General features: G+C 39.5%; 2 protein-coding genes across 2 annotated transcripts in view; one reads left to right on the forward strand and one right to left on the reverse strand.

Annotated features, from left to right (window-relative positions):
- The window catches only part of IGSF10 (immunoglobulin superfamily member 10), a 58341-nt gene extending 56290 nt beyond the window's left edge, over positions 1–2051 (forward strand). The window contains exon 6 of the mRNA XM_028103064.2: positions 120–2051. Coding sequence (XP_027958865.1) covers positions 120–2028 — 1909 coding nt within the window. The 3' untranslated portion in view covers positions 2029–2051. The remainder of the gene's footprint in view (positions 1–119) is intronic.
- A 2781-nt stretch (positions 2052–4832) lies between these two features.
- MED12L (mediator complex subunit 12L) overlaps positions 4833–25558 on the reverse strand; it is a 312204-nt gene continuing 291478 nt past the window's right edge. Inside the window, exons 38-43 of the mRNA XM_088025763.1 lie at positions 24832–24921; positions 22525–22754; positions 19803–19959; positions 17178–17246; positions 8403–8484; positions 4833–5911 (exon numbers count right to left, since the gene is read on the reverse strand). Of these exons, the coding sequence (XP_087881889.1) occupies positions 5859–5911; positions 8403–8484; positions 17178–17246; positions 19803–19959; positions 22525–22754; positions 24832–24921 (681 nt within the window). The 3' untranslated portion in view covers positions 4833–5858. The remainder of the gene's footprint in view (positions 5912–8402; positions 8485–17177; positions 17247–19802; positions 19960–22524; positions 22755–24831; positions 24922–25558) is intronic.

Raw genomic sequence — 25558 nt, forward strand, 5'->3', positions numbered from 1 at the left:
TTAATTTTATTCCAACAGTTTAAGAAAATGTCCATAAAGCTAATCCTATGTAAATAAAGACAACTCCCCTCACCTCTTGCTAATAGCTGCACACTCAAATCCATCTCTTCTCTCCTTAGAATGGGCAGCCGTATCCATGTATACCCAAATGGATCCTTGTTTATTGGATCAATAACAGAAAAAGATGGCGGTGACTACTTGTGTGTGGCCAGAAACAAAATGGGGGATGATCTGATACTAATGCATGTGAGTCTCCGACTGAAACCGGCCAAAATTTATCACAAGCACCATTTTAAAAAGCAAGTATTCCATGGGAAAGATTTCCAAGTTGATTGCGAGGCTTCTGGCTCCCCACTGCCTGAGATATCTTGGAGTTTGCCTGATGGAACAATGATAAACAATGCAATGCAAGCCGATGACAGTGGCCGCAGGACCAGGAGGTATACCCTTTTTGACAATGGAACCCTATACTTCAACAAAGTTGGGATAGCAGAGGAAGGAGATTATACTTGCTATGCCCAGAACACTCTGGGGAAGGATGAAATGAAGGTGCACCTAACAGTAATAACAGCTGCCCCACGGATCAGGCAGGGTTACAAGACCCACAGGAGAATCAAGGCTGGAGACACAGTGGTCCTTGACTGTGAGGTCATCGGTGAACCCAAACCAAAAATATTTTGGTTGCTGCCTTCCCATGACGTGATTTCATTCTCTAAGGATAGGTACACATTTCATGCGAACGGGTCTTTGTCCATCAACAAAGTGAAACTGCTCGATTCCGGAGAGTATGTGTGTGTGGCCCGAAATCCCAGTGGGGATGACACAAAAATGTACAAACTGGATGTTGTCTCCAAACCTCCATTAATCAACGGTCTGTATACAAACAGAACGGTTATTAAAGCCACAGCCGTGAGGCATTCCAAAAAACACTTTGACTGCAGAGCTGAAGGAACACCATCTCCTCAAGTCATGTGGATCATGCCAGATAATATTTTCCTCACGGCCCCATACTATGGAAGCAGAATCACAGTCCATAAAAATGGAACCTTGGAAATTAGGAATGTGAGGTTTTCAGATTCGGCAGATTTTATCTGTGTGGCTCGGAATGAAGGAGGAGAGAGCGTGCTGGTGGTACAGTTAGAAGTACTGGAAATGCTAAGACGACCAACATTCAGAAATCCATTTAATGAAAAAATAGTTGCCCAGCTTGGAAAGTCCACAGCACTGAATTGTTCTGTTGATGGAAACCCACCACCTGAAATAATCTGGATTTTACCAAATGGCACAAGATTTCCCAATGAGCCGCAAATTTCTCAGTATCTGATAGCAGGCAATGGTTCTTTCATCATTTCTAAAACAACTCGGGATGATGCAGGAAAATACCGGTGTGCAGCAAGAAATAAAGTCGGCTACATTGAAAAATTAATTGTGTTAGAAATTGGCCAGAAGCCAGTGATTCTTTCTTATGCGCTAGGAACAGTTTACTGTATCAGTGGAGAATCTCTATCACTGCACTGTGTGTCTGATGGAAGCCCTAAGCCAAATATCAAATGGACTACACCAAGTGGTTCTATAATCGATAGACCTCAAAGTAGTGGAAAATACATATTGCATGAAAATGGCACCTTAGTCATTAAAGAAGCAACAGCTTATGACAGAGGAAACTACATTTGTATGGCTCAAAATAACGTTGGCCACACACTGATTACCGTTCCAGTAATGGTTGTAGCCTACCCACCCCGAATTACAAATCGCCTACCCAGGAGCATTCTCACAAGGATAGGAGCGCCCGTTCAGCTCCGATGTGTGGCCCTGGGAGTCCCCAAGCCAGAAATCACATGGGAGCGGCCAGACCACTCCTTGCTCTCAATGGCAAATAAAGGGGGGACTCATGGACTTGAGCCTTTTCACCCCCAAGGTACCCTCATCATTCAGAATCCCCAAACCTCAGATTCTGGGATCTACAAATGCACAGCGAGGAATCCACTTGGTAGTGATTATGCAACAACGTATGTTCAGGTCATCTGACATGAAATAAAAATTGAACAAAGTCAACATCTGGACAGTTTATTTTTTGGAAGAAGTTTAATCAAAGGCAGCCATAGGCATGTAAATGAATTTGAGTACATTTACAATATTAAATTTATAATGGACATGCAAAATAAGAAAAAGACTTGTAAATAAATGCAATATGACTGATAGTGATTTCGTTAATTGATCTCCAAACGAACTTTTAACTTAAGGCACTTTTATTTTGCCAACAAATAACAATGAACATTAAGGTAAAACTGTCCACCATAAAAGAACAAATGGCTAATGTATCTGAATTCTTCATTAAAGAATAGACTTTGTTCTTTCACTACCAGTTGCCTAGTGTCCACCTTCTAGCAATGTTACAAGCATGGCACTGAGAAGAGAGACAATGGGAAAGATTAAATTTGTAGTCTTGATTGTAAATTTACAATTTTGATGTACAGATATTTTGTGGCTGGCTTAGAAATATTTTAGTAAAACCTAGAGAAAATAAGCTCTGAACGGTTTTGACTAGGATTATGTTTTGTGTACACTGAAAATTTTCATTGATGGGGAATACAAAAATGTTTTTTAATAACTGCATTTAAAATACATGTAAAAAGCAACTTAACACCTACATATCATAAAAAGTGAAAAGGGGGTTGATTACTTCGTTACTGAAATAAACTCATTAAAAAGGCTTCATTAAAAATACAATGAAACTTCATCACTTCAAAATCTAACACAGGCATCCTTGGTTTGGAACTCTTTATAAGGAAAATATCTGAGAAGGAACCATTGCTTTATGAACTTATTTCATTAAGGGATAATCCTTTATGGAAGAGGAAAATAGGAAAATCTAGATCTAATACATAAATACATATAATGAAGTTTCATTGTACTTAAAATTTGTTCAAACCTACACAAAATGTTGCTTTTTGTAATTCAACATGAATTGATTTGGGGGACATTATGAGTCATCTTTTCTAATTTTAGAGGCTGGGATGTTCCAGTGTAATTTATCCAGAATTCATTCAAATATTTGCCAGTTATTTAAAGTGGGGAAAAAAAATGCCATAGGTCTCGCCCGGATATCTCAGCACACAAAACAACTATGTTAGCCCCTGCTGATGGTTTGAGACACAGGGGAGCTTACTTCATTGTGTTTTCATCACACCAACTTTCAGCTGGCTCCACCTAAGAGGTGACCTGACTGCTGCTATCTCAGATGCTGGTACCCTGTGGCCACAAGAGGTCAAAGGATACTAATTCTCACTGTGATCTCCTTCCACTGCCGGGCCAAAAGGAGTAAGTAAGAACGACAAATGGAAGCTATCAGGAATGAGACTAGAGTGTAAACAGGTTTGTCTAAGGGATTCTGATGCCCAATTACATTCAATTTTTAAAGTCTTATTTTTAAGGGAAAGGGAGGTCTCCATCTTCTCCTAGGATAATTTCCTGTCTTACAAAGCAAATTACCAGGTTCTGTCAAAGGATAGGTTTTCGCTCACGATCATTTTAATGCAAATTAATGAATTTGCTAAGAAAGAAACCTCTTAGGATGTGGGATTAAGTGGAAGGAAATATGCTAAGCCTAGATTACAAAAATTCCAGTCGTTCTCTTTATAATGCACAGGGGTAAGCCAGTCCTAGGTTCTTCCTCAACTTTCCACAGAATCTGAACTATAGGGCCTTACCATGACTTGGCTTTGTCACCGGAAAAGAAAAGGACACAACAAGAAAAAAGTATACCCCCCAGCTTTCATGTGCAAAATGATTAATAAATTAATTTCACTACCTTATGCAAAATATAAAGTGCATATGAATGCTATGCAATTATCACACTTGTTCTTGAAACAATATGACTGCTGTTTGCAATACTGAGCTATAAAAATATATGGTTCAAACTAAAAACTGGCATTTTAGATCCCAATAATTCTTCCAAAGGAAATCAGGACAGAACAGGACTCACTCACTAGGCACAACATTCACATTTCGGTTTTGCCAAGGCAATCATCATATGGATAGATTACTTGGAAGAAAAATAACTTCATGGATTCTACGTAGGATTCTCAAGAAGGAAAAAAACCCGAAACCTGATATACAAAACCAGCTGAAATGTAAAGATCTGTCTTCTGAAAGCAGATAGAGTATGTTATAATTTCATGAAAAGAATGGTCTTGAATGTTTTGGCAAAGTCTTTTCCAGCCCAGAGTAAACATGAAATGAGCAGGCTGGAGTGAACTATTTCACAGTGTACAAAGCAGTTCACATGGATGCTGCCACAGCAAAAGTAAGCGGACATGTATTTGAGGTCGTTTGCATGAGTCAAACTTTGCAATGAGTAACTCACCTAGGAAGATATAAATTATTTATATAATGATTTGCAAAAGAAATGATCTAAAGTCATACTAGCTACATTTTAAAAAAGTAGTTCTACATGGTTTGCTCATTATAGACAAATCTATTCACAGTATGCTCAACTACATTACATGTAAAATCATATGGCAAAAGAAAATGAATTAACACAAAACATGGGAAAATATCCCCCACGTGTTTTAAAATGCCCTGCAATTTTCACATTCAAAATTTTATGCATCTAAATCTAAAAAAATATTATATGGAATACTCTTAAGTTACACAAACTGATAATTTACTGTATTTTTTACTCTAATAGGAGCAAATTACCACATACTTGAACAAAGTTAAAATAGTTACTATTTCTTTATAATAAATTTGATGTATAATTTACTTGTGCTTTTTGCACCAATTTATAAATACAGTATATGCAATACACAACCAAGACTGACACCAACATTAATAATTAAATTCAAAATAGCAAATACTTACCATACAAAATAAACAGCAAATACATCTTTATGAAAACCAGAGCCTTCTGGACTCGGGGGCCAGATTCTCTGGAAACCACATCAAGTTTGAGCACTGTGGAATCTCAGGCCAGCTGCAAGATTGTTTTTTCTCAAGTTGGCATAAGGTTCAGGAGAACCAAGAGTCATTTTTGCCAAATCTGGCAATAAATAATTGGAACAATTCCACTGTGGTTTGTTCGGGCCTTTAGAATTAACATGTTGTACCTTCACAAAGACTCTGGTCAATGCTCTTGCCACTGAAAACAAATTCGAGTACAACCACTTCTACGAGGCTTCCGTGTATCTGAGGGCGGCTCTCTCAGAAGCCTGGGTTGAAGTTCTTGGTCTAAGAAGTTTAAGTACTAAGCAACAATCTGTTTCAGCACCTTTTGACCACAACAAAAGCAAAGAAAAATCCTACATAAATAAGAATAAAGTTTATAAAGTGCTTATGAAATTACAAACATTTCAAATCAGAGCAATGCAAATAGATGTCCATTTCACCATCAAAGGTGAAAGAAGAATAAATGGATTACTCTCCTGTCAAGACCTGACATGCCTTTCAAATCAGTAGTTTGGTCCAGCACAGTTTGGGGGGCAGTGGGGAGAAGAAAACAACAAACTTCATCATTAATGAACACATAAATATTTTAAATCCACCATAATTCATTCTTTCTATGAGATCCAAAAAAAAAGCACCAATTTCAAAAGATCTGCTACCACGCTCTTCCTGGAGTAGGCCCACATGATCCACATTTTTATACCTACTTTAAAGTTGAATTTAACCAAAAAACCCAAACCACACTTCCTCCTTTTCTTTTTGTGTTAAATACCTCTATATGAAATGTAGCACAAAATAAGAAAACTTCAAAGAAAGGAAAGAACAAAGGGACATTTCTAAAGACTGATGCATTAAATTTGATTTTCTATTTTTCAGTGCAAACACAAAACTTTATGTCTTGTCCTCTTCCAGATTCAGAAGTGTGATGGATGCCCATAGGGAGTCACTCCTTGCTGTGGCTGGTTACCTAATGGGAAAAATAAATTCAAATAAAATCGCAGATGCAAAATTATGCCACAGATAGATGCTACCCTCTTGCCACAGTTCTCCGTACCAGCCTCGAGAACAGGAGGACAGACAAACCGGCCAAGGAGTGCATGCTAGCCCAGGGACCTGAGCAGTAAGGTCTGAATACCCTAACTGCATGCATTCCACAGGGGCACTGGCTCCACAGCAGAGTCCTACACCGGCCAGCACAGCCTTCGGACAGTAACCAGCCCCTCTGAAGTCTCTGCGTCTAAACTAAGAAACAACTCAATACTAACATACAAAAGGACTCTAAGTATTGTAAAATATTGAAAGTTCCCCAAACTTTTATAAGAACAGATCAGAGATTTTATTTTAACACGGACATTATGAAGTGAGAGAAGTGGCATGAAACAGGGTAATTTTCTACAAATGGCCATATAAGATATGTAAGAGAGAAGTGTGTAACGGTGTCTACACGTGCGACGGTGGCTGTGTGTGTTGACTCAGGTGTCTGCCTATACATATATGTACATGTGTGCAAGCAAGCACACACACACACACACACACACACACACACACCTAAAGAATAGTAGGCACAAAAAAATGACTGGGACTTAGAAATAACTACTGCTTCCCCAACTCTGGTGGGACTATTCAAATCCAGAGGCTCCATCCACATGGGTTATGATACAGAAGGAGCCCTCTGGAGTTGTACAGTGAGACAGCTCAACTTGGCCATCACTCAACAAAGGAGGCTGGCATAACTGCTAATATCAGGGAGCAGAGTATATTGTGGTTAAGAGGTAGTTTCTGGAAGGGGACCATCTGAATTCAAGAGTCCCAGCTCTGCCCCTTACTTTTAGCTGAATAACCTTGGACAAATGAGTCAATCAATCTCCCTTTTCTTTAGCTATTTCCTCATCTATAGTATGGGAATAGTAATACCTTCACTCATGGGGCAGTTCAGGAATTAAGTGCATTAATCTATGTAGAGTCACAGTGCCTGGGTCCAAGAAAGTGCTCCATAAGTGACAGATTAAAAAAACTGCATATCATGAGCTCTGGGAAACAGGAAAGAGAGTAGGTACACTCCCAAAAAGTGCCACTACATAAAATCATAGGTACTTATTTCTAAACACTAGAAAAAAATCTAAAATATAAGCATGTTGTCTCTGCCTTAAAATTATATTCTCTTTAACCATGTGAAAGTATGAACTCTCGAATAAAGCAATGAAATATTAACCACACATATAATAGACCACCCCTGTTAAGCAGTAGTTAGAAAACAAGACCAATTTAAATGATTTAACAAATTAAAAGAGGCTAAAAGAGGGAAATATTTAAAAAAAAAAAAAAAAAAAGACCTTGGTTATGCCCTAGTAGAGACGCAAGGTACATGAGGGGCATTTTCTCTGTGAGGAAATCAACAGGCACAGCCGCCAGGTGGAAAATTAAGACCAAACCCAAGTTGCCCCTCGGTCCTAACTGACCCTCCTCCTGACAGTATCCTACCAGAGTTGCAGAGCTGACTTTAGGACTAGGTGGCCTTCACTCCACACCTCCAAAGCACACAACCAGAGACCCAGGAGACACTGCCGGTCCCACTAGTCTCCTTGCTGCATGGACGAAAAAGTACACGGTCCAGAAAATGATAGTAGGACTGGCACCGGGATTCAGACTTCCTAACTCCCAGGCCAATATTCTTTGCATCACAGGGGGCTAGTTCGCATTTCTAAAAATATCTCCTGTGACATCAAGCAGCACAGGGGGGATTCATTTCATGAGAGCACACTGCCGGCATCTAGAAGAGGTGTGGTGAGATGGGCTGTTGGCATCGCTTTAGAGAGAGAGCACCAAAAAAAAAAAAAAATCACACCAGCATAGGAGGCCCAATTATTGGGGACAAACTGCCCTGCTCTGCTGCTTGCGGCGTTAGCAGGCTGTGAGTTCTCTGCACTGTTATCAGAAGGACAGGATGGCGCAGTGGCAAGAACGGTCACCGCCCCAGTGACCAGGAGACAGGTCTAGGGCTGGCCTTCCTCTACAGGTGGCTTTGGGAAGCCAGCTCCTTCATCAGCACACTTGAGGGCATCGGCCGAGTTGGTCTCTGAACCTTCCAGCTTGCATAAAAAGGGTACCTGCACTTCCACGTGGGTCTCCCAAATGAAAAGAAACATTTCCACGTTCAGATGGAAGCAAGAGGAAAATATCTTCACTGAACTCAAAAAAACAAAACAAAACAAAAAAACAAAAAACCCAGAACCAAAAAACAAAAAAACCCTGGGACTTTCCAGCAGCGAGGGGAGAGGGGAGGGAGCATTTAAACCAAACCTAAACCCAAACCCAAACCAAACCAGCCTGGACTCAAATGAGGATGTAAATGGTACTGAAGGAAGACAGGGCACTGTCTGAGGAGCCAGCATGTGTGTTCTGCTTGCTTGTCTTGAATCTCCTGGTAGCCATCTGTTCTGTAACGCGGGGGTACTTACTAGAAAGCTGCTTCTGGAGCTGCCGCACCAGGGCCGCCGTCTGTTGCTGCTGCTGGGTCTGCTGCAAGCCTTGCCTGGGGAACTGCAAATGTGACAGAAGACAGGAGGGCAGTCAGCCTGCGCTGCCCGGCTCAGACAAGGACAGAGACTACCTGCCAGGGTCGGTCTGCAACACACCATCGACCCTTTCAGATCAAAGTGCCATGCCCGTTAGGTGTACGTTAATTTTCTCCTACACCCCGATGTACACCTGGTGAGCATATGGGAAGTGTCCAAGTCATTCAAAACCTCACTCTCCAGGTGGTCACTTCGCATTTCTTGGAAGAGGAGTGATGAAGGAGTCCACGCCAGGGGTGGCCCCGGACGTCAGATCTCCTTGTTATAGTATCCTTCAGCAGCTAGCTAGTTAGGATCATGCTATCACAAACCATCTTCATTGGCCGCATGAAAGTTCTCTGACCAGAGGATTTGTGCAAGCACCACAGGCCGTGCCTTGTATGGATGGAGACAAGAATCTGGTGAGGCAGAGCAGTGCCCTCCATCCAGGACCCATTTGGGACTATGCCCTCCCATGGGATGCTGGATGAAGGTCAACCAGGGTTACTATTTTCTCTGATACAAAGCAGAAAAACAGCACCTTGCCTGTTTTTTTTTATTTTCCTAGTGCCCAAATCAAGAGGGGAAAAATAAAGCAAAACTCCACCTTTCATTCACATGGAAATGTTAGTAAAATAAAAAGTGCTTTCTTCTCTATTCAGTGGTTTCTTTATCTGGAAATACTACCTATTTAACAAAACCAAATATGCTACCATGTACTCGGCAGTGTTCTAGACATTGTATGTATACATTCGCCCACTTAAACTTGACTAGGTAATACCTATTCTCAATCCTTTATCCATATACAATTTATTATGACAATTCCATAATATACAGACCAAGGCCTAGGGCCGTACAACATAATCAAACACTAAATTTCTGCAGCAAAATATACAACGAGTCCTATCAGGCAGAATAAATGAAGAAAGATGGGGGTTTGTTCAGGTCAGCTTTTGCAACCAAATGGGTTCAGGTCAGCCTTTGGGGTTCAATGAGTTACCAATAAAATTTCCATTTCAAAATAAAATGTCAAAATTCAGTTTGGATTTTAGAAATGAATATAAGGGACTGTGGACCTTTACTACTATTATTCTCATTTTACAGCTGAGGGAACTGAGACTCCAAGGTGTTTAATCACTTGCCCATGATCCCTGTAAGTAATGGGGCAGGGATTCAGACAAAGATTTCTGGATTCGGAACTTCCTATCTTAACCGCAATCCAGTGCTACCTTTAATTGGGAATATTAGCTTCCAAATATTAATTTACTTGGAAATAATCACAGATTCTAAACGGTGGGCTGCAAGAATGTCTGATCTTTTATTAAAGACTTTATTTATTAGAGAGAGAGAGAGAGCGCGCACAAACAGGGGGAATGGCAGAGGGAGAGAGAAAAGCAGACTCCCCAATGAGCAGGGAGCCCAGTGTGGGGATGGATCCCAGAACCCTGAGATCATGACCCGAGCCAAAGGCAGATGCTTAACTGACTGAGCCACTGAGGTGCCTGATGTCTAATCTTACCATTTTATTAACATACTGAGGTACACATGCATAAATATTTAACATTTATTCATTCAACAGATACTTAGCTGTCTTCTTTTATGTTCATTTAAAATCTGCTCCAAATAGAGTAATTCACAGAATGAAATATGGTAGTGATCACCTCAGAGTAACTTGAGGAGCCTTGGCAGTAACTAATTCATAGGAAGCTCGTGTGCATGTGGGTGTGTGAGTACGCATGCACACATGTTGGCAGGGAGTGGGTGCTCCGCTGGATGGCCTTAAGAGATATCATATCCTCCAGGGGACCCCAAGACTATTTGGGGGATCTACAAAATCAAAACTGTTTTCATAATAATACTAAGGCACTGGTTGTTCTTGCTCTCCTTGTCTCAGGAGTATACAATGCAGTTTTTTAGAAGCTATATAACATGCGATATTGTAACAAAGTCTTCGATTTATTCAGACAATAAATTTTCAAAAATGTAAACAATGTCATTCGTCTAATTTTTTATTTTGAAAAATATTCTTATATTCATTCATTATTCATAAAAGTGTTATTTCTGGTTAATATCTAATGAGAATTTTAAAGGTATTAGTAAATACTGGTAATAATTTCTAATACAATAAATATTAATAGACACACAAACGCTCTTTGGGTCCACAGTAATTTTTGAATGAGAAGTGGTTCCAAGGCCAAAAACTGAGACCAGTTTCGTTCGGCACACCTCCCCCTCCCCCTCCCCCCCTCCATCCAAGGAAGTGGTGGGATACAGCTGCAGTCCATAGTCTCCTCAGCTGTAGTGTTTTTCCTGCATCTGTTTCTCTCAAGGCCACTCTGATGCAAAATTTAACTTGCTTCCACCTGTATGTGAATGTCAGCAAGCAAGAGACCCAGCTTACAGCTTTCCTGGGCCCTGGAGCACCTGAGGCCAGAGAAAGAGAGCGTGCCACCAGCTCTCCACAGAACCCTCACTGGGGAGCATTTCAAACCAAGTCACTGAGCTCTTGCACAAAACTGGCTGAAGCAGCATAAAGCCATCAGGAGAAATTTAAAGAGTCATCCTCTTAAGCTCTTCCCCAGACTTCCTGAATTAAAATTTCTGGGCCAAATGTGCTAGAAATCTGTATTTTCAAATGGTTCCCCTAAGTGGCCTGATGCTTGGCTAGATTTCAGAATCATCCCCATGTTGGGAGCTGGAACTTTTAACTTACCACAACAGGTCAATACATGGGACAACTGAGGCTATCCAGAAGTAAAATAAATCTAAAAACCACACTCTGTGTGTGTTTAACCTTTCCTGCTTAAATCTGATAAATAAAAAGGAAAGATTTTTCTGGACTATCCGTACAGGAGATGTTCATAGTTCTGCTCACCTCTGTGCCTCTCCAAATGTTAATCCCTCCTCCTAGAAAACCTTCCTTCCCCCTTCATCCTACCCCTACATGCTCCTAAAAATCTGCCTGTCCTTCAAAGATCAGCTCAAGTGCTTACCTACTCCCTTAGGAATGTGAAGAGCAAACCACTGCTCCTGCATCCTGTGGAGATGCCTTTATTATCAAATGTGGTGTAATGTGACAAGTGCTTCTCTCCCTAGTATTCTGGATTTTGCTCTTCTCGGGGACAGGAACTGTGTGCCATGCTCCTGCTGCAACCAGGAGACAAAGCACAGAGCTCAACAATGTCTGTCAGGTACAGCCAACTAGCCCACAGGGCAGAGCTACTCTCCATTAAACACATTCTCTGCCGAACTCAAAACAATAATTTAAAATTTTATTATGATGTATTTCGACTAATCCCTAAATCCCTATTTTGACAATACACGCTTAGTCAAGAATATTAATGTTCCTGCTCACTCATTACTTAGGCAAAATGCATCTCTAAACCAATCATTTCTATTTAAATAAATGCCACTGAATCATTTCTGTCTCAGAAAAGCTGGCTTCTTCGGGCCCTTCTCTGCAGCAGAAGCAGACACTGACCGTCCTAAGCAAGAGCAGGGCTGAAGAGTTAGTGGTGGGCCTTCACACTGCCTCAAATCTGGTTTCAACCTCTTGCCTTCTGAACTGTCTTTTTCCTTTAACTTATGGATCACTGTGTGGGGCTTTTGTTCCTTCGTTGCTCGGACATTCAACAAACAAGTTATTCAACAACAGTTAACCAAATCCAGGCACATTTTGGGGTTCTGGGAACACCAAAGTGAGTAAAGCACAGTTCCTGCCTCCTGACAGCTGTGTCCTAAAACTGTGACTGCAGTATTGGTGAGCAAAGGACAAAGCACCAAGGCAACATTTATTCGAAACCTGCACTGCCAACTGAGAGAGTGCAGAGAGTTATGGGCTCCTCTGCTGGTCAGAATAAAACCTTTCATCAGTACCAGCTCCAGTACAAGGACTGCAGTACTGCGGGGGCCCCTCCACCGAGCGCTGGACAGAAGTACACATGCTTAGATGCTGGCAAGACGGAACACTTAGGAAGGACTGGCACCAATAGATTTCAGAGGATTTGGCGCACATTTATTTGCAGTTTCACTAGTAACTTGCATGCAGCCATTTTTTAAAAATCTCTACATAGTTTTTTTAGAGGGAAGGAAAAAATCAAATTTATCTATCTTGTTACCAGAAATGTGACATATGTCTTCCCTATCCTCCCCATCTATAAATTACTTCTCCTTTCCCTTCAAAAAGGAAAAAAAAATTAAAATCCAAATTCATGCAGAGGACGGTGACAAAGCTCAGTAAATTTCTCTGAACTAATTTTTTCCATTTGAAAAGGAAAATACTATCTGGCTAATTCTGAATTCTAGAGGCACTGGAAAATTTTCTCAATTTCTCTGAATGGAACGTATGAATTTTTTTTGAAGATTATATAGCAATTTCACACATGATCTTTGGCTACAAATTAATGCAATCATTTAAGTAACTACTGCTTCCATGATGCATATTTTTATAAGGCATTATATTCAATATAATGTGATACTGACACAAGGATCAAATAATTTAAAAAGCCAGCTTTTTAAAGCTTCCTGTTAGCATCTTTTCCAGGTCACCCAGCTAGGGCCCCCTGAGTTTAAGATAAAAAGAAATGACACAGCAATCTGATGTAAACTTTATTTTCTTAAAAAGCTAAAAGCAGCCTTAAAGAAAAGATCACAGCCTGTTAACGTATTCAGTTAAGAGTTAATCGTTACAACTCAAAAACTTATTTAAAGGTATTTTTCAAGTCAAGAACTATAATTTAGGTCAGAACTAGAAAGGCCAAATACAATTTTCCAGCAAGGACGCCTCGTCTTTCTTTCCTGTTGCTCTTTCACCAAAGACAAGTAAGCAAATGAAAACACAGGCATTGATATTAAGCTGACAAATTAAATTAAGCATTTAATTTGTATGCATGGGCCTTTAACACTTTCTTCCCCTTTTTCACAGAAAAGCTCTGCTTTCTGAAGATGCTTTTGGAAAAAGTACCAATTTCTGTTCTAAGTTAGTTTTGAATCGTAGGTTCACTTTTTACAGCAGGGACCAACTTGCCCATGTGGCTGTTAATAATCATTGTGCCACATGGACCCGCTGTTGCTGTCAAGGAGGGGGGCAAAGAGCACTCAACAAATCCCAAGGTCTTTCCGGGTCTGCTGCATTCAACCTCCTCCCACAAGGCTTCCTGAGCTTCTCATACCCTTCCTGACCTCTGTTCCAGGTTGAATTATGTTGTCCCGAAAAGCTTTGCTGGCATCCCAACCCCAGTACCTCAGAATGTGACCTTATTTAGAGAGAGGGTCTTTACGGAGGTGATCAAGTTTACCATCAGACCTGATCCAGTGTGATGGGTGTCCTTATAAAGAAGGGAAAGATGGACACAAACACACGTAACAGTGAGAATATCATGAGAGAATGAAGGTACAGATCATGTTTGTTTCCATGAGCCAAGGAAAGGCAAACATCACCAGCACATCCTAAGAAGCCACAGGGAGTGGCTTGGAGCAGATTTCTCCCCTTGTGCCCCTGGAAGGAACCAACTCTGCCAACTCCTTGGGCTTGGACTCCCAGCCTCCAGAACTGTGAGATAACATATTTCTGCTGGTGAAGCCCCACCAGTTTGTGATGCTGTGTTACAGGAGCCCTAGCTTCTCTTCTCCTGCTTCCCACATGCCGAGCTGTTCAGTGGTTTCCTGGGATTCTAAGCTGTCTGGGGGCAGGGAGCATGCTGGGCGCTTCATTAGTGTGCTCATAACCTCTGGCCCAGTGCCAGCCTCTACTGTACAGAACAAATAAACAGGAGCTGAACTGACTGCTGGATGTCACCCGACAGCCGTAGGCAAGTCACAGGGAGGGTGGTGGCTGTGTGACTAATACCACTTCTCCCCTGAGACTGCATGAATCAGAACTCCAAGTGATTCAGAGCGGACTTCTCCTCCACAGCCAGCTTACTGCTCAGTTTCCAGCAAAGAAACAATATCACATTTTAAGAAATTATAAGAAATACAATTTTCTTCTTAGTATTGCTAAGGCTTCCTGCTACTGTTCTGAAGATATACATTTAGAGATAACATTATTCTTATGCTATTTTCTTTTATTGTAAGAAAACAAAAACAAAAACGAACAAAAAAAAGAGAAACAGAATATATATCAAAATATCCCTAGCAGTATTATTTGTGAAACTGGAAACAATACCAATGTTCAGCAGCAGTAGGTGGGGTGTTAGGCAAGTAAGAGCAGAGGAATACAGCTGACTGACTTTACAGCTATATAAAATTACGAACATGTAGACTATGTTAATAAACTTAAAAGTATATATAAGTATGCTGAATAAAAGTGTGCTGAAAAAAGAATTACATAATTTAAAACTCCAAGATCACTGATCCCTTTAACTTCTAATTCTGAAATCTGTCCAAGTGATATTTTAAATTTCCTAGCCTATCCTAAGACTATGACATACACAATATTTCTGTCTTTGTAAAAATAATTGCTGTCTAGATTACAAGATAGTGTTCTAAATGTAAGAATTATGCTTCCAAAATAGCTTTTAAAAAAAGGCTTCAGCTCAAAAGGGAAAAAAAAGGGCTGGAAAAAGCCCACTGTGGATTTTATTATCCATTAAGACTGTTGTAATGAAGTTGTTTCTCTGAAATTACTTTACTATGAACACAGTAGGAAAAAATCATGGGCCATGTTTTGACTAACCTGCTCAATCCCAAGGATGTATTTTAAGTTAGTGAGTAAAATACAACTGATGACATTAAAAACTTCAAAACTGTCTTAGAGGTCAAAAATGAATAAATCTGATATATATTCTTTATACATATGTTAAATATTCATGAAACTTTTAGATGAATAGAAAGATATTAAATTCCCTTATATTAGATATGCTTTCATTCTAGTGGAACTGGGGCTAGAGTCTCTTCTCAACTCTGCAAAAGCTGACCCTCTGCTTCAAATTATCATTAAGAAGTTTATAATTAAGAAGTTTAAAGACAATTTCCACCCCAGCCCTATAAGTTTAACCTGTGATATAATCAAATGTTTATTTTTTTTTTACCCTACTCAAAAGAACTACTACATATCGGGCACTTGATATCAATATCCATCTGCGTTTATATAGCACGATTCTCTAAGAAAAAAATGTAACGCATTTAGTATTTTATGTACTTCTTACATGCTACATTATAAATCAACTAAAATAGTACTGATATAAGAGGCATGAGTCTGCTACTTACTGATATGTACAGATCGGGGGGAAAAGAGTGTGTGCGTGTGTGTGTGTGTGTGTGTAGAAAGAATAATAAAGCAAATGTGACAAAATGTTATTAGTAAATCTGGGAAGAGGATTTATGGTAATTGTATTATTAATTCTTCTGTTAGTTTGAAATTACTTCAAAATAAACAGTTATATCTTGTTCTTGGGTGAGATGCTAGGGTGAAGTAGCAGTATCCCATCCCAAGGAGTCTCTGACACGACATTTGTTAAGTCAGTCAATCCCTGCTAATATACCCCTGATGATGAAGAGTGTAGGCTGTATGTGAACGTTTATATACTGCCTCTACTTGAGAAAGGATTTTTAAGATGGATTACAATAAATGTCACAGATACAAAAAAAAAAAAAATTGGAGCTATCAAAACTAGATTCATAATAAAGAAGAATTTCCGTAATAACGGGGACCAACCCGTTTTACAAGCAAAGGCTTGTAAAAGGGTATCTTGGTGCATTTTACAAGCCTCGGCACCAAGATACCCTATTTCATTTGCTGATGCTCCATTATCGGTCTATTTGGGCATGACCTGTCCTTTATCACCTAGCTCTACTGATCTGATCTCTCCTGATATGCCAGAGCCCTGGCTCTGTTGTTTTTTCTTTACTGCAAAAGTTGTGAAACCATCCATCTTTCTACTCCTGTCCTGAAGATAGTCTATACCAGGGTTTCCCAAAGTGCAGTAAGCCAGCTCATGTTAGGTAGTATTCATTCACACAACTCATGTCGTTCAGTTACCTTCAGTGTAAGTATTTATTTTTACAGATATTTCTAATATGTAGGTGATGTGACCACTGATGGCAGTTAATAAAAATTCTTTTTAGAATATACTTACTTCAGTAAATAGAAAAAGAGGCAATTTAAAGAAAAATACTTAAGTAAATAATAAAGCAGGGATATGGCACTTGGAAAAGTAAAGGATGTTGTAAATTACTGCGGTTCAGAAAACACTGATGCTATGCACATTTTCAAAATCTGACTTACAAAGCTAAAGAAGTTAATTACATGATTACGAATTATATGAAAGTTCTTACAGAAAATAACTGGCTAAAATCAGAGTTTCTTTTATATCGGTAAAGATAATATTTTAGAAAGCACACTCATGCTCTTTTGAAAGTATAGTAAAAACTCAAATAGATATGGTAAATTATCATTTTAACATTGTTTAAAAAAAACCAGTGTCTCAATAAAATTTTTTAGTCCATGCAAAAGTCTGAAAAAATTTGAAGAGGAAAATGGTATAACTTACTGAACCCCAATATTTATTTATAACTTTCTGTGAAAACAAATATACTACTCTGATAAAAACTCTAGGGAAAATCTACGAGTGTACATTTAAGCTATTTTAATTCTTAATAATCTTATGGGATGAAAAAATGCAACCTGCCTTTAAAAAAGAACCCCACATATTTGGTTCCAAACACCAGGTTCCTTACCAAAGGCTGTTGGGGCTGCATCGCTTGGAGACCAAGGGTCTGACTCTGGGGCTGGGGGGGTTGCTGCATCTGGAAAGAAAAAGGATTAGACACTTAGAGAGGGGAATATATTCCAATCTCCTCCCCCTATATACCTTTTATCTAATTAAGTTGTTGCAGTGAAAATGATATACACCTCCCTCCTGCATCACTGTCTTGACAAACATTCACCTTTTAAGGACAAGACCTAAATCTGTTCTTTTTGTAGGCTTCTTGGGACAACCCCAAGGAGCTCTTCCTTCCGTCATCGCAGTGTTCACTGTCTATACTGCCCTCTGCTGTCCAGGGACATCCTTTATACTTAACTGTGTTAACACCTTTCATGTTATCTGCTCCTGCACATACTTTATCCTATGTTATACCAGCGGGTTGGAAAAGGACTACTAAGTAATTACCGTTTTAGTCCCTATGACATCTGGAGGAACTTGTGAAGATTAATTTTTTTTTAAAGAAAAACGTAGACTTCTTAAAGGAAGAAAAAAACAGGAAAAAGAAGAGAAGTAATTCTTGAAGATTAGAATATTTTTTTAAAAGGAAGATGTTTATGTGGGAAGTTCTGGCAAAAAATACCAGCATAAAAACAAATTATGTCAGTGATTGAGTTGGTGTAAATAAAGAGCCCTTAGAAAACACTTCCAAGTCACAGAAGAAACACACATTACTCATCCACCATGTGGTACACAGAGGAGAGGAAAATATTAATAGGTGGTTTGTCTCGGTGACCTTCAATGTGTCCTCCACCCAGGCACTTCATCTTGATGATGACAGTGCTGGACTTCTTTTCATCCTTTGCATTTCCAACTTGGTTTGCATACTATCCCCCAAATTATTTGTCTTCTTTAGGGCAAGGTAATAAATAGCTATTACCAGGTGGTATTTCCCACTAAGTGCCAACACTCATGGATATGGAATCCTAGCAGGAGGTCTGGGCAGGGTCACTCCCAACTGAGACAATGCAAGTGGGACCAGAACTATAATGATTGCAATATAAAGCCAATTCTCCATTTGGCTCTCTGTGAATTCTTTCAAGAAAAATCCAACCAACCTCATAATTACCAATTTGTTCCTTTATGGAGGTAGTCAGTCACCAAGAAAAAAGTATAATCCTGAGGCAGAAGCAAATCCCTTTTCTTTATCTCCAGAGAATTTGTAGTAATGAAAAAATTACCAGAAGGGCATATTAGGCTACTTGGGATAAAAAAGTACATATTAACCAATAAAAAAACACTTTCAAAATTCGCAGCCTTGCAAAGCAATGTAAGACAGGAAGTAGTAAATAAATAATGTAGTAACTTTGTGATTAGGAAATGAGAAATTTAAAACAGAAGGAAATATAAATATCAGTTCTATTAAGTTCTGACATGTATCTTCAGAACCTGAGACAAAATTATTTATGAAAATATCACTACAGCTATTCTTAATATTACCAAATGAGTGCTTTACTTATATTTTCTTACTGAACTCTTACTACAAATTGAGTTGCAACTTAATAGCATCTTACAACTAATGACATTTTATAATTGTAAAACCCATTTTTCTGGAGGATTTGTGTTGGCTTCTGCCTATCACCTGGGGGTACTGTCAACTAGAATTTTTTTGGATCACACTGAATTTAGACCTCAAATGCTCTTGAAGTTGTGGTTCAAATTCTCAGGGGAGGCATTTTTTCTTCCCTCCAACCAGGGTCAAGGTTGAGATATGCATGTTACTTTATTGTTCCTTTCTGCACGACAGTTTTATTGAACTCATTCCAAGAGTATAGCTTTGGTTACCCCAGTTCTACTAGACTCCCCATTTTTGTTGGTGTTTTATTTCTTTCTTAGTAACACATAAAATGACAGTGCATCTCAAGGTAAATTACTGATAAAGAGTCCACTGTGCAGACTCATCAGACAATATCCAATCTAGTAACAAAGGACAAACTTGTTAAGAATGAAGATAAATGGAAAGGTAAACATAAATAGTTTATTTATGTTTCCTAAATGAGTAAGTTAGAAGCATGAATGTGTCAAGAGGAGGAACGCTTTATCTAAGGTACTTAAATATTTACATCAAATAAATGAAGGATAGCTCTCTGGATTTTACCAGAGACAATATGAAATATCCCACCTACGTCACTCCAACTTCAGAGCTTAAATCAGAACAGAAGCATCAGAGATAATTTTTTGGATTATAGACAGACCCCTCTGGGAATCTGATGAAAGCTGTGGACAGTTCAATTTTGGTTTTGTTTGTTTTCAAACACATAGAAGAAATTTTGCATTCAAATTGCATGGCCTGTAGTTAAACAGCGAGTGGGTGAGCTGACACACACTATTAAGATATAGGCAGCCAGTTACCCTCTCCTGAACCTCTGTAAAAGGAGAAGGCCATTCTGCAAAATGCACCCTCCTGCCCATAATCTGGCAAAAGCACAGAGAAAGGAAGACGCTGGCCAAGTTGGAACTAAATGACACCAGTTGAGCTCCTAGGCTCAACCACACAGGGTTCCTTGGAACTTGGTAATTAAAGGCTCTTTAGAGTGCTTCTTATTTCATCAGGACTGCTGAGAACCCCTCATGCATTGCTTCACCCCCAGCCACGGACCTGGAGGAGCCTCTGCTGCTGTCGAACCTGTGGCTGCCTGGGTCTCATCGGGTCCTGAGGCAGGGGTACCGAGGGAAGGCTTGGATGTGTGGAAGTCAGCACCGCATCGATTCCTCCACCTACCAAAGGGCTCTGCTGAAGGGACTGATGATTCAGTCTGGTAAAAAAATACAACTTGGTTTCACACCCAGGCAAACTGCCATATTTTTAGTCAGTGCAGTGGCACATTGCATACGTTCACAAAGAAACGACTGTGTTCAGTATTCAACTGTACAATTCACATGCAATAGAGACCAGTGACTAAGATAATCTAGATTTCCACGGAGAGATGGAGTCACTGGACAAAGGACAGCAAGCATGCTCCCTACTTAAGATAATATTGCAATCGTGTTTAAATTACTTCTTCAAAATATTTTAATTGTTTTTAATAATAAGTGACATTATTTGAGCATTTACTCTGGAGAAGGCACAGTGGTAATGAGTCTGAAATGTATTATTTCATTACTCCCAAAGCAAGCCTTTGAGGTCAGCAGTTTTACTATCCCCATTTTATTTATTTAAAACTTTTAATTGAAAGATAGTTGACACTTGTATTTGGGACAGTGATTTGGAAATGAGGAACACCTCAATTTTGGTTTTGTTTTATTTTCAAACACATATAAGAAATTTTGCATTCAAGTTGGATGGCTCTCAGTTAAACAGTGAGTGGTTAAGATTCAACAATTCTAAACATTATGAAATGCTCACCACGATAAGTGTAGTTATCACTTGTCACCATACAAAGTTATTACAATAGTATTGACTATATTCCCTATGCTGTACTTTTCATTCTCGTAACTTACTTATTTTATAACTAGAAATCTGTACCTTGTAATCCCCTTCACTTATTTTGCCCATCTCTCTGCCCTTTTCCCTCTGGAAACCACCAGTTCATTCTCTGTATGTACACTGGTCTGTTTCTATTTTTTGTTTGTTTATTCACTGTTTTGTTTCTTAGATTGGACATATCAGTGAAATCTTATGGTATCTTTCTCTGACTGACTTACTTCAACTAGCATTATACTTTCTAGCTCTATGTTGTCATGAATGGCAAAAACTTATCCTTTTTATGGCTGAGTAATAGTCTGTTCTATATATACATGACATCCTCTTTATCCATTCATCTATTGATGGGCGCCTGGGCTGCCTCCATAGCTTGGCTATTGTAAATAATGCTGCAATAAACATAGGGGTGCATGTATCCCTTTAAATTAGTGTTTTTGTATTCTCTGGGTAAATACCCAGCTGTGGAATTACTGGATCATATGGCAATTCTATTTTTTATTCTTTGAGGAAACTCCATACTGTTTTCCATAGCAGCTGCACCAATTCACATCACCACCATCAGGCCACAAGCATTCCTTTTTTCTCCACATCCTTGCCAACACCTGTTATTTCTTGTCTTTTTGACACTTGCCATTCTGACTGATGAGAAGTGCTACCTCAAGTGGTTTTGAATTGCATTTTGTTATCTCTATTTTAAAAATGAGACAACAGAGAGCTAGCGAAGTAACTTCCCAAAGTTATTCAGTCAGTAAAGAGCACAGGTGGGATTGAAACCCACAACTGTTGAGCTCTGAAGTTCAAGTTCATAGGCAATATGCTTTGCTGCCACTTATTAGAATAATAAATACAATGCATTTTTTTCCGATCTTATTTATTTTCCCAAATATGTTACCATCAACCGTGCCAACTTTCCAAGCTGTAACAACTGTGTGTTGACATACAGCAACTGATTGTAACACATGGAAGCTAAGCTACTGTCCTACTATAATATAAAGTTTTGCACGAAACTTAATTCTTCTAGACCAATGCTATCCAACAGAAGTTTCCACAATGCCTAAAATGTTCTACAGTTGTGCTGTCCAATAAGATAGCTACTGGTCTCCAGGACCAGTGACATAATTTCTGGGTCTCAGTGTGACACAAAAACACAAGGCTCCTTGATCAAAAACTAGTAGGATTTTCAAGATGGTGACAGTAGACCATTACATTAAGCATGGGATCCTTCTAAACACAGTGTACTGTGTGACTGCACAGGTCCCACACCTTCAAAATTTGCTCTGCTTGGCTGCATGTGGCTATCAAACACTTAAAATGTGACTAGTGTGACTGAGAAACTAAACTTTTAATTTAACTTTAGTCTTAATTTAAATAGCCACACATGGCTGGTGGTCACATGCACTATGTCTCTGGGATTCAATTATAGCAAGAACTGAGAGAGAATCTTTCATGATCCTCTGTGCCAATCATACCTGAAGCAGAAAAGGTGGAAACTAAAATATAACAAAACTCTTATGGGCACCATGCACAATGAGCATTAATCGATCACAGACTTTATGGCTCCAACCAATATATTCTAGTAAGGCACTGCTAACAATAATCAGCACTTTAAGATATTTTTAGCCAAAAATCTTTTTAAAAGAGCGGAAAACACTGCAGCTAACATACTGGCATCATCTAAAACATTACACCCATACTATGGCAGATGTGAGTTTACACGGGCCTTGAATGAAATAATCCTCTATCTGGATGCTACTAAAAATGAGATGACAGAATGCAAATTATATGCAAATATGCGAGCTCATAAAAACAATTATAAAGCACCATGCCCTAGACAATGTATAACAAAGTCAGGAATTTGAGTGTCTACTATTGTAATCATCATTTCCACATGTATCACCTCTGAGAGCCAGTCAGGGACTGCAGGTATGGTGATGCCTGCTGCTGAACATAGCCACTAGGCGGCTGCTGCATCTGTCTGAGTCTTTCCATTAGCGCTGGGCTGGAATGTGCAGCCGGATAAGTTCTGGAGTTATAGCTGGGAGACAGGACCACGCCGCCCGCCTGCTGCTGTGGGGTCTGCTGCAGAGGCATCTGCGTTCCGTACATCGTATAGCCCTGGGGCATGGTCTGCAGGTGGGCACAAGAAGTCAATGTTTTAATTTACCACCAACTTTGCTATCACTAAGCTATATGGTGCAAAAACAAATCTGGGAGGAGTTCCCTGAAAGTCACTGTTCTCAAAGGTTCTTATAACTCAACATATGAGGAGGACAACTCTGGAGGTAAGAGGGTAGCAAGAAAGCTACAGAACGAACTGGTTGGATCATGAATCATCAGAAATTTCAATTAAAAAAAAAATCGAGGGGCGCCTGGGTGGCGCGGTCGGTTGAGTGTCCGACTCTTGGTTTCAGCTCAAGTCATGATCTCAGGTCATGAGACGGAGCCCTGTGTCGGGCTTCCTGCTCATCATGGAGTCTGCCTGGGATTCTCTCTCCTCCTCCTTCTGCCCCTCCCACTCAAGCTCTCTCTCTCTGATAAATAAATCTTAAAAAACAAAACATGAATCCTCATTTGGTTAAAAGATCAGTTTTAGAATCAGTTGCTTATTTTGAGGAAGGAAAGACATGTTTCTGTATAGAAATAATCAGGCAAGCATCCATACCTTAAGTGCACAGACAACATCAATGTTCAACAGATCCCAAGCACCATTAATGTCATTTCCAAAATTACAAAGAAAAGCTCCCTATTTCCAATGTAAATTAAAATGCTGGAGTACACTTTCCTGATATATAACTATACCTACACCTTGGATCTGATGAATTTGCCTGTAGTAATTAACCAGTTACCAAAAAACAAAAACCAAAAAAACAATACCTTAACCCCATAGTACGAGTGTATTTGGAGACTATTTGATATCCTCTAGTCCTGGTTGGACTATAGCCCTTTCCAGCACTCTACCAATACTCTGAATATTTAATTTTTCTGTTCAATATTAGTATATGAGTGCCTGTTCCCCTAAATCTTGACACCTAATGTAAATGAAAAACCTGAGGTTCTGCTGGATGACTATCTGCAAGTTATAGAATGGAATGCTGATTGAAATAGAAGAGGCCTGCTCTTCAGTCCTCAAAGAACCACACTCTAAGGTAGACTAACGGCTCTGACTTGGAAGACAGAGTGATGCATAATAAACTTCCAGCGAGCAGCATGCATGGATCCAGCTGTGGGGCTCAGTGCCCATGAGAACCAACCTCAGATCGCCTTTTAGCTGTGGGCACAGTGTGAACTGTTAGCCCCACTGACAGTCTTGCCAACATCCCCGGGCTCCTAATTGTGAGGGGGACAGAGTAAAAGTATACAGATGCAAAAACCACAAAATTATTAGGAAAAATAGCCCAGGAGATGCCTTATATTGAGGCAAGTCTATCATTTGCGGAGTGGCTACCATGAATCTGGTGCTATGCTGGTTCCACAGGTTGTCTTAAATCCTCACATGCTCATCTCTATTTTGAAGGAAACCAAGACACAGAATAACTCGCACAATATTACACAGCTAGTAAGTTGCCAGGAATTGCACCATGGTCTGATTCCAAGGTCAATTACCTTCTTATTCTACCATGATTCCTCTGCAAACCTATCTTTTTTTTTTTTTTTTAAAGATTTTATTTATTTATTTCAGAGAGAGAGAGAATGAGAGACAGAAAGCACGAGGGGGAAGGGGGTCAGAGGGAGAAGCAGACTCCCCGCCGAGCAGGGAGCCCGATGTGGGACTCGATCCCGGGACTCCAGGATCATGACCCAAGCCAAAGGCAGTCGCTTAACCAACTGAGCCACCCAGGCGCCCTGCAAACCTATCTTTTAATATGATAAATTCAATCATGAATTACATTGTTATTCATTATAACATACAACAAGCACTCTGGGACTGTGAAGCATTTCAACATCTACTCATTATAAGTAGAGAGGTAATTTATATTTTTAACTCCAGAACGTCCTGAAATATTTTATGCTCTTTAAAAAATCAGTCAATCCGAAGGCTTGTTGGTCACTGGTAATGCTTTTTTTGAGATGTCAATTATAATCTATAAGCAGAAGTACTATGTTCTAGACTCCATAAAGAGCTGATATCCTATTTCCTTGGTTTCCCACTTCAAATACAGAACAGTAAAACTCCCAGCAGCATCTACAAAGCAAATGCAGATACCTGTGCTTGCTGCAGCCCTGGATACTGGGGGAGCTGAGGGGAGGGCCGAGCGTGTGCAGCAAAGAGAGCAGCCTGGTCCCCTGGTGGGCCCTGGAAAACAAAGTCCAGGTGGACTCTTGATCATAACAGCAAGAACTTGATTTGCACTCTTGGCTAATAACCCCGATAACCCATGACACCAAATCTTATTAGATGATTATACAACTTGGAGATTCCCAAACTGCATTAAATATAACTTCTCATCAATTTTCTATGTGTGTAGAGACTATTAAACTTATTTTTTTCAAAGACTATAGAGGTTTCCAACAGTAACAAGCCAAAATAATCTGATGGTCTACTTATCAGAGAGGCTCTGAGACAGCTTTCCTGTTCAGTCCAGGATATAAATGCCCCTCTAGACTGAAACTCATGAGCCTCGAGTGTGAAATCTGAAACCACAGAGATGTACCATTCTGTGCCCATAAAAGAAAGAGAACATGTAGTACAAAGAAATGCCACATACAAATTTCATGACTTTTTTAATGAAGTTTCTTCATAGTAACCTAAAAATTATCTATTTAACCATGTAGTCAAGAGATGAATTTAGTATCTCCTATGACTAAACATCAACTAGAATATAATCAATAAAAATTCATAATACATCAATAGCAAATATCATTCTAATGAACTATAATATAAAGCCAATTAAATTCTGCTTACCAGTCTTAACTTAATACATGTGTTGCCC

Source organism: Eumetopias jubatus, unplaced genomic scaffold (assembly GCF_037043125.1).
Source record: "Eumetopias jubatus isolate StellerSeaLion01/CBP00866 unplaced genomic scaffold, mEumJub1_p1.0 scaffold_1, whole genome shotgun sequence".
NCBI lineage: Eukaryota > Metazoa > Chordata > Mammalia > Carnivora > Otariidae > Eumetopias > Eumetopias jubatus.